Source organism: Drosophila takahashii, chromosome 2L (assembly GCF_030179915.1).
Source record: "Drosophila takahashii strain IR98-3 E-12201 chromosome 2L, DtakHiC1v2, whole genome shotgun sequence".
Lineage (NCBI taxonomy): Eukaryota > Metazoa > Arthropoda > Insecta > Diptera > Drosophilidae > Drosophila > Drosophila takahashii.
The window spans coordinates 34616432-34627514 of record NC_091678.1 but is presented as its reverse complement, the minus strand read 5'-3'; the positions used below and the strand labels follow the sequence as shown (position 1 = coordinate 34627514).

Sequence of the window (11083 nt, the reverse complement as noted above, 5' to 3'; positions counted from 1 at the left end):
AAGTCCGGTGCCTGTTCCGTTAATCCCTTTTGCACCCGGCACTCTCGCTCTGCCGGATAAGTCTCCACTTTCTCTCTTTATCTGCACCCTCGTTCTCCCGACTCTCACTCTCCAAACTCTCTCTTCACCTTGAAGTCTCCACTCTCTCTTCGCTGCGAAGTCTCCACTCTCTCTTCGCCGCGCCGCTACTACGCTAATTCGCCGTAACTGGTATGCGGCCGGCGATCCGTTATTGTTGTTGCTGCTATTTGTGGGGAGTTATTCAACTCCTCACATTCCCCCCTTACTTCGGGAAGTTTTTAAAGAAAACTCGTTCCTACTCTCTGGCGTTCGCTAGTGTATCCTAGCCATTGAGTCCTTGCGATGACCTTGTTGATTCCCTCGGCGCTCCCTCGACGCTTTCAACTCCGAGAGTTTCTACGGCGCCAGTCGTCATCTCTGCAGCAATTTGAACTTCCCGCGCCGCTCCTCCATATGGCCACACTGGGCATCGATAGCCGTCGGCTATCGCTATGCCAGCGGCCCGCAGTTTGAATTTCCCGCGACGATCTCTGAACTGGTTCCCCTCTGAACCGATATTCATAACCTATCGATATTCCTCAGCTATCGATATTGCAGGTGTAGCGTTGCCACCTGATCGCAGCGATATTCACCATGATATTTCCATTTTCGTGTGCCCATCGATCGCACTATCGTCCAGTGACAATCGACCGCCTTATCGAGGCGCCCCCGTCCCTAGTTCATGGTGATTCGGCATTTTCTCGGTAAGTTTCTTTAAGTTTCTTTTGTTTCCTTCTCTCTCATCCTTCTATCTCCTTTCTAGCACTCCTTCGCCCTCTATCTGCCCTTGGCTAGTGCCCCAGTGGCTCTGTGTTTTGTGCTGGCAACATTGCCCCAACACTGGCATTTCAAACGAGGCAACAGGTGAGTATTGGAGTGTTTGTTTTCAAGTTCCACCAGCAAATTTTCATTCCCTTTTTTTTTCTTTTCAGATGTGATGCCGACATGTATGCCCCATTTTCTTCACCCCCCCTGTTTTCAGCCGCGTCACCCCCGATCTACGCCGTTTCGTGTTTGTGTTTCGTTGGGATCATTTATTTATGGCCGCTGTTCTTCAAACACCCTCAGGCCCGCGAGCCCAATCCTCACTCGGAACCCGCGCCCGTCCAATCTTACGCGCACGCTGCGCCTTCCGCCCAGGATGCGGGCCTCCTTCACCGCTTGTACCTCCGCGATTCCTTCGGGCCACTCGTCCTTCTTAATCTCGCGCCACCGCTGACCCTCGGGTGCCGACGTCTGCCGCATCAGTTTCGGCCTCGCGGCCTCTCTGACGACCTCCGGCGCGGAATGTTGCCGCTTCCACGGTGGCCGCTGACCGGCCAGCGGTTCCGGCCACACCCATGGACCCCTCTCCAGCGGCTCGTCCTTTCTTGTCGCGTTGTCTGCGGCTGCTCCTGAGTACGGTGACGCGGGTGTCGCTGGCCCGGTGCTCGGCGTCCATGGCTTCCAAGAATCCGGTGTTGCGGGTGCCGGCGTCGTCGATCCCGGGTTCTGCGTCGCCGTTGCCTCGGGTCTGCCTCGGACCCTCGGATCCCTTGGGCTCACCCGCGGTTCCGCCTCCTCCCAGATCCGTGGTTCTTCCCCCGCAGTCGCGTCCTCCGCGGGTCCCTCCGGCCATGTCCAGGTGATCGTCTGCTGCCGCCACCGCACACCGTCGATCACAAACGCGCGCGCACTATGGCTCACGTGCGCCGCCGGGATGTCCGTGCGGACATGGTGCTCCCCGGGATTCGACCGTGGTGGCTCGGGTTGTGGCGGCGGCGGCGTCTCGGGCTGCTGCGGCTTCGGCGACTCGACTTGTGGCGGCGGCATCTCGGGCTGCTGCGGCTGTGGTGGCTCGGGGTGCCGCTGCTGTGATGACTCGGGCTGCAGCTGCTGCGTCGGCTCGAAGCGTGGCGTTGGTGGCCGTGCGGGCCTCCACCTGGGTGACCCCTCGTACCGCGGCGTCGGCGGCACTTCGGGCATCCACCGCGGCGGCGATGGTGCCCATTCTACTGCCACTTCGGGCGGCTGGACGCAGGGCTCGGGCATGTACCGCGGCGTGGGCGGGTACCCCGGGTTTTCCCATAGCTGCCGCTCCTCCTCCTCGGCCTCCTTCAGTCGCGCCTGCCATTCTGGCGACTCCTCCATCTGCTTCCGCCGCTGTTCCTCGCTCCTGCGCCGCCCCTCGCTCCTGCGCCGCTCCTCGCACCTGCGCATCTCCTCGCACCGTCGACGGTTCTCCCACGTCGCCGCGATGATGGCGTCGACATAGACGCTGGGTTTCGGCAGATCCTGAGGCTGCGTGGGTCCCCGCTCGTCCAGCGCTGTTGTGGCCTCGGGTGGTTCCTCGTTGGCCATCTCGGCCTGGTCCCCGACCGGCGGCTGGTCCTGGGGTGGCTCCTTGCTAGCCCACTCCACCTCGGCAGTGCCTGTCGGGATATGGCCGTGGCTGCGGTCAACCGCCCTCCGGATCCGCCATCTTCTTTGTTTGCCCGGCTCGTCGTCCACCACCTCGACGTCGCTGTCCGAGCTTATCACAGGCTCCGGAACACCTCTCTGTGGGACCCGCCGCGGGACTCGGATAGGCCGGGATGTCGACCGTCCTTGCCCCAGCCTGGATCCTTCGGCTGGTTGTTGGATCTCCATGGTCCTGCGTGCTTCGCTGCGGGTGATGCGGGTGCTCATCATGCTGGTGTTTTTTTGATTGATCATCTGTAGCCGCGCTCTCTTTAACGATGCCTCGGTTTCGCGACTTTCCTTTTGTTAGATACCGCTATTTCCTTCGCCTTCCTTATTCACGTCCGGACATTACGGTACAGTTTCTTGTGCCGTCTTCCCCCTTTCTTTGGGAAAATGTTTGCACGCTTGCTTTGGTCAGTTCTAAAGTAGTTCTTGGATGCTTCGGTTGTTGTTTCTGACGAGTTTCCTGTAGTTATCCTTTGAGTTTTATATTATCCTTGTAGTCTTGTAGCATCCTTGGAGTGATTTTGTAGAATCCTTGGAGTGATTTTGTAGAATCCTTTGAGTCCTCGTAGTATTCTTGGAGTGATTTTGTAGAATCCTCGGAGGGATTTCGTAGTATCCTTGGAGTTCTCGTAGTGTCCTTGGAGATCTGGTAGTATCCTTGGAGGGATTTCGTAGTATCCTTAGAGGAGTTTCAATGTTGTTGTTCGTTTGTTGTTTCTGCCTGTTGCGTTCGCTCGCTTGTTTCTTGTTGTTTAAGCTCGCTTACATGTATGGTCCGCTCTTTCTTAGTGTTTACATGGCGTATTTTACATATTACAGGCGAAACAAAATCCACGACCTGGAATGGCCCGTCGTAAATAGGGGCCAACTTTGCTGCAAATCCTTCGGCCGCTTTTGATAAGTGGTGTTCTTTGGCCCACACGATGTCACCCACTGCTGGTGTCCATTGCCTCCTCCTTTGATTATAATGCCTGGCTTGATCCTGGGAGGCTTTTTCCAGATTTCGCCGTACGATCTGAAAGATCTCCCTGAGTTTATTGGCGTTTTCGTCCGGCGTTTCGGTAGCTCGTCCGGTTCCCAAGTTTTCTCGATCGTATAGGGCGCTCGGTAGTCTGGGCTCTCTGCCTTGAGTAAGAAATGCCGGGGTGTAGCCAGTGGATTCCGAAACGCTGGTGTTTACTGCAAGCATGATTTCCGGCCATTTCTCGTCCCAATTTCTCTGGTCCTGCCCGGCGAACTGCGCAATCATCGTTTTTACAGTCCTATTTGCTCGCTCGGTCGGGTTCTCTTGCGGGGTGTATGGAGCTGTGAACTGTTGTTTGATACCCATGTCGGCTAGGAAACCCTTGAAGATTCGGCTGGCAAATTGTACTCCGTTGTCCGTAATGACCACCTTCGGGACCCCGTACCTTGCGATTATTCGTTCTCTGAAAGCTTTCTTTAGTGATTCGGCCGTCGCGCTGCGCAGTGGTACTAACTCAGTCCACTTGGAGAATCGGTCTATCAGTACTATCAGCATTTGGTTGCCGTGCTTTGAACGCGGCAGGGGTCCGACGAAGTCCGCACATACCGTTGCCCATGGTTCCTCTGGCACCTGCGTTAGCATTTTTTCAGGCGCTTGCATTTGATTCGGCTTGAATCTCATGCATATCTCGCATTTTCCGACATGGGCTCGGGCATCTCCGTGCATGCCTGGCCAGTAATATCGTGCTGCCAGCCGTCCAATCGTCCTTCGGCTTCCAACGTGGCCCGCTGAAGGTGAGTCGTGGTTCTCTTTTAGCACCGTTTCCCTTAGAGCTTTAGGGACGCACATCTTCCACGTTGCGACATCCTCGCTGCCTGCTCGGTGTGGTATGTTTCTGTATAGGGTGTCACCTTCCATCACGTAGTCCGGGTACTTTTGCGGTTGGGTCTTAATCTTCTCGTGCATTCCTTGAGTCCAGCTGCATGCTGCAGATGCTTCCGCCGCCGATGTCTCCTTGATCCCTCGAAGCGTTTCTGGTAGTGGCTGTCTTGACAGGGTATACGCCACCACGTTGAGCTGTCCTTTCCGGTACGATATCTCGAAGTCGTACTGCTGTAGCTCCAGGGCCCATCTGGCGATCCTTCCTGAAGGGCTCTCAATGCTGTTTAGCCACTTCAGGGCCATATGGTCGGTTACTACCTTAAAGTGGTAACTTTCCATATATGGCTTTAGCTTCCGGATCGCCCAGACGATTGCTAAGCACTCCTTCTCAGTCGTCGATTAATTCTTCTCGGCGCCGTTGAGTGTTCTGCTTGAGTAAGAGATTACCTTTTCGCCATTCTCCGTCTCCTGGGTTAGTATTGCCCCGATGCCGTATTCGCTCGCGTCCGTCTGCAGGGTGAACGGTTTGTCGAAGTCCGGGCACGCCAATACGGGGTCTGCAACGAGTCTTGCCTTGACCTCTTCGAATGCCTTCTGATGTTCCGGTGTCCACACCCACTTGTTGCCCTTGCGTAGCAAATCGTTGAGTGGTTTGACTATTTTCGCGAAATCAGGTACGAATCGGCGGTACCACGATGCTACGCCCAGGTACTGTCGGAGTTCTCTTACTGTGGATGGTGGTTCTAGTTCGGCGATGGCTGCTACCTTTTCCGGATCCGTGCCTATTCCTTCGCTGGTCACTCGATGGCCTAGATACAACAGTTCCTTCTTGAAGAATTGACACTTGTCTGGGTTTAGCCTCAGATTTTCTTCTTTCAGCCGCCGAAACACTTCTCTCAGGTTCGCTTTGTGTTCTTCTAGCGTGCGTCCGATCACTATTATGTCGTCCTGGTAGGCGAAAGCGTGGGGTGACATTTCCGGACCAATTACTTGGTCCAAAACTCGTTAAAAAGTCCATTCGGCAATGGAGACCGAAAGGCATGACCCTCCACTGGAACAAACCTTTTCCGGGTACCGTGAAAGCCGTGAATTGCCTGCTGCTTTCCTCCAGTGGGATTTGCCAGTACCCATCCTTCAGGTCCAAACTGCTGATGTACCTCGCTTCTCGCAGTTGGTCGAGGATATAATTTATGCGCGGCATTGGGTAGGCATCCTTTATCGACTTTGCGTTGATCTGCCTGAAATCGACACAGGGTCTCCATTTCATCGTCTTCTTCTTCCCCATCACGATGGGGGAGCTGTATGGGCTCTTTGAGTGCTCTATATACCCCATTTCGAGAAGCTCATCCACCTTCGCATTGGTCTCCCCTTGAACTTTGGGATTCTTGGGGTAGTATCGTTGCTTGATTGGTTTGTCGTCTTTCATCGTGATCAGATGCTCGGCCATGTTCGACGTTCCCGTCATGGTGTTGAAGTCGGCTAGCTGTTCCTCCAGGAATTTCGCTGTGTCGTTATCCTCGCTTGTGTGTTGAACGACTGCCACCGATAGCTTTTCCTCGAGCCACCCATTGTGTCGGTTCCTGGCCGGTATTGTGATCTCGTGGCCGGCACACTTTATCTCGGTTCCGACTTGCGTGAGGAAATTCCATCCTAACACCAACGAATCCACTACCCCTGGTAGTATCAGCAGGCTCATGGTCAATCGCTTGTTTCCGAATGCGATTTCTACCTCCAGCTGTGCATTGATTCCGCCGCATCTCCCGTCTGCCAACCTAACTTGCCGTCTTGTCCTTGTGATCTTTCCAAGGGCAGCCAGATTGTCCGAAAGTTCCTCGCTTATGAAGCTCGCTGTTGCCCCGGTGTCGATTGTGGCTTTATACGTGCCTCCACCTATCGTTACCGCTGCGGACAACTGCTGCTCCTCCTCGATCAGCTTGCCAGTTAGTTTGGAGAGGAAGCATTTTGCGATCCCCGCCCGCCTCTCTGCGGCTGAGATCGCTGACCATTTCCCACTCTTTGGCAGCACTCGACGCTCCTGATACCCACTTTGCCGCACACCCAGCAGAACAACAAGCGCTGGTTTCGACAGCCGCGTTCCCAGTGCCCGTGACCGCCGCACTTTCGGCAGGCCTCCTGGGGGTCTGTGATGTGGGTACTCTCTCGTGGCCTCTGCGTTGTGATTGGTGGCCTCCACAAGGGGTTTGTTGGCTGCCTCCGTTGGTGTTGTATCGGCGGCCGCTCATACGGCGTTCATACGGTGGGTTGGTTGCCTGTTGTCGGTGGTCTTGTAGGGGCGGTGTCCATTGACTGTTCCCACGGGGTTCCTGGTCGCCAGTGTCCTCGCACCGTCTGCACATCGTTTGTGCCTGAGCTGCTGGTTTTGCCCTGGCGAATTTGTTCTCCTGGGCAAATGTCTCCCGTTCCTTCTCCAGTTCCTCAAACTCGTCGGCTAGGTCCATGAGTGTATCCAGGTCTGCCACTGTGTATGCTCTGAGGGCGATCTTTAGGTTCGGTGTGCAGTTCTGGCGGATGATGGTGAGGGCCTCTGTCGGCGAATTGCCTGTATGTCGATCATGTAGTCCTTAAACGTCTCCCCGTAGCCTTGCTTCCTCTGCTTGACTTTGTCCGAAAGTGTGGAGAAAAAGTCTCTCGGCAGGAAGTATGTGTTAAAGCTCTGGATGAATTCCGCCCAGGTTTGCCACTGTTTGTTGTTGGAGATGAACCATTTCAATGCCCTCCCCTTCAGTAATTCTGGCACGGCGCGGGGAATCATATCCAAATCCAGGCCGTATGTATTTGCGGACCACTCCACTCGCTCCAGAAACTCGAACGGTTTCTCAATTCCGTCGAACTTAAACGACCATTCGCGGACTTGTTTCGCAACCTTTGCATAATCTGGTTGGCTGCTGTTTTCTGTATGAACTCTGTATTTTTCCTCTCCTGGCTTGGCTCCCTCTTTTGTGCCTCCTTTTGCATGTTGTCGATGCTCAGGCTTGCCAATAGATATTCCCCTTCGGCGGGAGTCAATGTGATGCTTGGGGCTGTTTTCTCGGTGTATGCTGCCTCCAGCTCGACCCAGATCCCGGCCAGTTCCGGGTCGTTCTCCGTCTCAGAATAGTATTCTGACAATACCTTTCTTTTGTCGTCTGTTTTTCCTTCCAGAGCGATGTTTAGCCTCTCTGCGACGTAGGAAAAATCCTCTGTCTTGAGGCGGTAAATCCACTTCTTTCCCATTCTGCTTTATGTTGCTTTCACTGCTGGGACAATCACGTTTTGGGCGCCAGATGTAACGAACTGATTATTTAGGTCTGCTCGCTACGAGATTCGTGCGGCTAGCTCAGTATAGTTGTGTGTTCGTCCCACCAAATTTATATAAGCGTGACCGCCCAGTAGATCAGTGAGAAAGCACAGAATTCACGGGTTCTTAGTGGGTTTATTACGGGTGTGATAGTACAGTGATCTTGATATGGCCACTCGTGGCCGTCGACGACTCCTGGTCGCCTTGATGACTTGGTGCTCTCCTCGTTGACGGAGTGCTCCGGTTCTGTAGCTCCCTCGACGATCTCTGCAGCCTTCTGAAGATCCCTGAGGCTCCCTGAAGATGCTTGGCGTTGCTCGTCTCGGCTGTGTAGAATCGACCCCTACTCGTAGCGTCTTAAACTCGCCAAGAGTTCAGCTGCGCGGGTTTAGGGAAGCGTCACCGTTCTCAGACTAGGGTCAACAGAGGTCGCGATCTCCAGGAGTGTCTCCTGTCGATGCACCTGTCTGTCCCTTGCTCTGTCCCGGATGGTCCCACTAGAGTTCCACTCACATCGCGCTGGCAATCCAAGTTACGCAAGGATGCTGCCGAGCGCTTCATTTCGCTTCTACGCCTAGTGCAAACGAACGTTCCGCCCTAGCTTCACCCTTTGGCTTATCGTCCTTGACGTTTCCGCGTAGGCTGGTCTGTAGGGGTTTGTGGCTGCTTGGCTTGACGTAGCGTGGCTTCTGATACTCGGGGTATTGGTCGTACACGACTCAACCGTAGGGCTCTTATGGAGTTCTCCACTTGAGGCCACAGACGCTCGACCGATCTCCCTTCTGGCTCGTTTCACTCGGGGTTCCAACACACGCCGCTCCGGGACTACACAACTCAAACCGCAGGACTCTTCTGGAGTGCTCCACTCGAGACCACAGACGATTGACCGATCTCCCTTCTGGCCGATAGGATAGGATCTTCCCAAGCTCACGATTTCTTGTCGCAGGCTTTCACCACTCAAGATCTGTTCGACGCTCCAGGCTAGATGCGAGGATTTCGTTGAGACAGGAATGAAAGCGGATCGCCTTGACCTAGCCGTGTGACGCCCTCTGGACCTCAGCTACCTGTGTCTTAATTCGGAGATTCCTGGTGATCCAATCCCGAACGTCTCGACGTAGCGATCTTGATCCTTGTAGGTTCCCACGGCGTTGCTTCCGGCGACTCGACTTTCGTTGCTCACTGACTGTTCACTGTACTGGCTGACTTGTTCACGTGGATTATCTGGACTGATCTTGATAGATTGACTCTTCGTGGTCGACTGATCCTGCTGCCAGCGCCCGGCGGCTTTATATAGGGCCTCCGGGTACCGTTACTTCCCCTTTGCGCTCTGTCCGCGGCAACTCTCCATTCTGGGTCCAAAGTCCGTGGTTCCCGTTTGACCCACTTGTCCATCACGCATGGCCTCCGCTTTTATTTCTGCGCGTTGCTGCCATCGCGCCGTTCCCGATGGTGCATGTGGCACGCTTGAGTGTTGCTCCGTTGCGGAGATGTGGCCTTTGTCCATCGTCCACTGCAGAGTCCAAAGTCCGGTGTAGTTCCTTTATTTTCCTTCTGCGCTCTGCTCGCGGCAACTCTCCAACGCAGGTCCAAAGTCCAAGGTTCCTGATTGACTCCTTTGCACATCGCCCACGGCCTTTAGTTGTTGTTCTGCTTGTTGCCGTCGTCCCGCTGCTTTCAATGGTGCATGTGGCACGCCTGTGTGCCGCTTGGTTGCCGAGATGTGGCACTTGACCTCCTAGTCCGAAGTCCACGGCAGAGTCCAAAGTCCGGTGCCTGTTCCGTTAATCCCTTTTGCACCCGGCACTCTCGCTCTGCCGGATAAGTCTCCACTTTCTCTCTTTATCTGCACCCTCGTTCTCCCGACTCTCACTCTCCAAACTCTCTCTCTTCACCTTGAAGTCTCCACTCTCTCTTCGCTGCGAAGTCTCCACTCTCTCTTCGCCGCGCCGCTACTACGCTAATTCGCCGTAACTGGTATGCGGCCGGCGATCCGTTATTGTTGTTGCTGCTATTTGTGGGGAGTTATTCAACTCCTCACATTCCCCCCTTACTTCGGGAAGTTTTTAAAGAAAACTCGTTCCTACTCTCTGGCGTTCGCTAGTGTATCCTAGCCATTGAGTCCTTGCGATGACCTTGTTGATTCCCTCGGCGCTCCCTCGGTGCTCCCTCGTTGCTCCCTCGACGCTCCCTCGACGCTTTCAACTCCGAGAGTTTCTACGGCGCCAGTCGTCATCTCTGCAGCAATTTGAACTTCCCGCGCCGCTCCTCCATATGGCCACACTGGGCATCGATAGCCGTCGGCTATCGCTATGCCAGCGGCCCGCAGTTTGAATTTCCCGCGACGATCTCTGAACTGGTTCCCCTCTGAACCGATATTCATAACCTATCGATATTCCTCAGCTATCGATATTGCAGGTGTAGCGTTGCCACCTGATCGCAGCGATATTCACCATGATATTTCCATTTTCGTGTGCCCATCGATCGCACTATCGTCCAGTGACAATCGACCGCCTTATCGAGGCGCCCCCGTCCCTAGTTCATGGTGATTCGGCATTTTCTCGGTAAGTTTCTTTAACTTTCTTTTGTTTCCTTTCTCTTTCATCCTTCTATCTCCTTTCTAGCACTCCTTCGCCCTCTATCTGCCCTTGGCTAGTGCCCCAGTGGCTCTGGGTTTTGTGCTGGCAACATTGCCCCAACACTGGCATTTCAAACGAGGCAACAGGTGAGTATTGGGGTGTTTGTTTTCAAGTTCCACCAGCAAATTTTCATTCCCTTTTTTTTTCTTTTCAGATGTGATGCCGACATGTATGCCCCATTTTCTTCACCCCCCTGTTTTCAGCCGCGTCACCCCCGATCTACGCCGTTTCGTGTTTGTGTTTCGTTGGGATCATTTATTTATGGCCGCTGTTCTTCAAACACCCTCAGGCCCGCGAGCCCAATCCTCACTCGGAACCCGCGCCCGTCCAATCTTACGCGCACGCTGCGCCTTCCGCCCAGGATGCGGGCCTCCTTCACCGCTTGTACCTCCGCGATTCCTTCGGGCCACTCGTCCTTCTTAATCTCGCGCCACCGCTGACCCTCGGGTGCCGACGTCTGCCGCATCAGTTTCGGCCTCGCGGCCTCTCCGACGACCTCCGGCGCGGAATGTTGCCGCTTCCACGGTGGCCGCTGACCGGCCAGTCTTGTCGCGTTGTCTGCGGCTGCTCCTGAGTACGGTGACGCGGGTGTCGTTGGCCCGGTGCTCGGCGTCGGTGGCTTCCAAGAACCTGGTGTTGCGTGTGCCGGCGTCGTCGATCCCGGGTTCTGCGTCGCCGTTGCCTCGGGTCTGCCTCGGACCCTCGGATCCCTTGGGCTCACCCGCGGTTCCACCTCCTCCCAGATCCGTGGTTCTTCCCCCGCAGTCGCGTCCTCCGCGGGTCCCTCCGGCCATG

General features: G+C 55.1%; 2 protein-coding genes across 2 annotated transcripts; one reads left to right on the top strand and one right to left on the bottom strand.

Moving 5' to 3' along the window:
• Window positions 1-1098: 1098 nt before the first annotated feature.
• Window positions 1099-2730, bottom strand: LOC108056454 (uncharacterized). The gene has a single exon (XM_044393659.2). It carries the CDS (start codon window positions 2728-2730, stop codon window positions 1099-1101), a length of 1632 nt encoding a protein of 543 aa, XP_044249594.2.
• A 6875-nt stretch (window positions 2731-9605) lies between these two features.
• Window positions 9606-10711, top strand: LOC138914886 (uncharacterized). Its single transcript, XM_070219588.1, has 3 exons — window positions 9606-10213; window positions 10274-10374; window positions 10443-10711. The coding sequence occupies exons 1-3, from the start codon at window positions 10104-10106 to the stop codon at window positions 10709-10711; spliced, it is 480 nt and encodes a 159-aa protein (XP_070075689.1). The 5' UTR covers window positions 9606-10103.
• Window positions 10712-11083: the final 372 nt, after the last annotated feature.

What these genes read in the sequence shown, in the direction of transcription:
- LOC108056454 (XM_044393659.2), bottom strand. Translation starts at nt 2,730, where the DNA reads ATGATGAGCACCCGCATCACCCGCAGCGAAGCACGCAGGACCATGGAG.
- LOC138914886 (XM_070219588.1), top strand. Translation starts at nt 10,104, where the DNA reads ATGATATTTCCATTTTCGTGTGCCCATCGATCGCACTATCGTCCAGTG. An exon ending in GGTGATTCGGCATTTTCTCG is followed by an intron (nt 10,214 to 10,273) that starts GTAAGTTTCTTT and finishes TCTCCTTTCTAG; the next exon opens with CACTCCTTCGCCCTCTATCT. An exon ending in CATTTCAAACGAGGCAACAG is followed by an intron (nt 10,375 to 10,442) that starts GTGAGTATTGGG and finishes TTTTCTTTTCAG; the next exon opens with ATGTGATGCCGACATGTATG.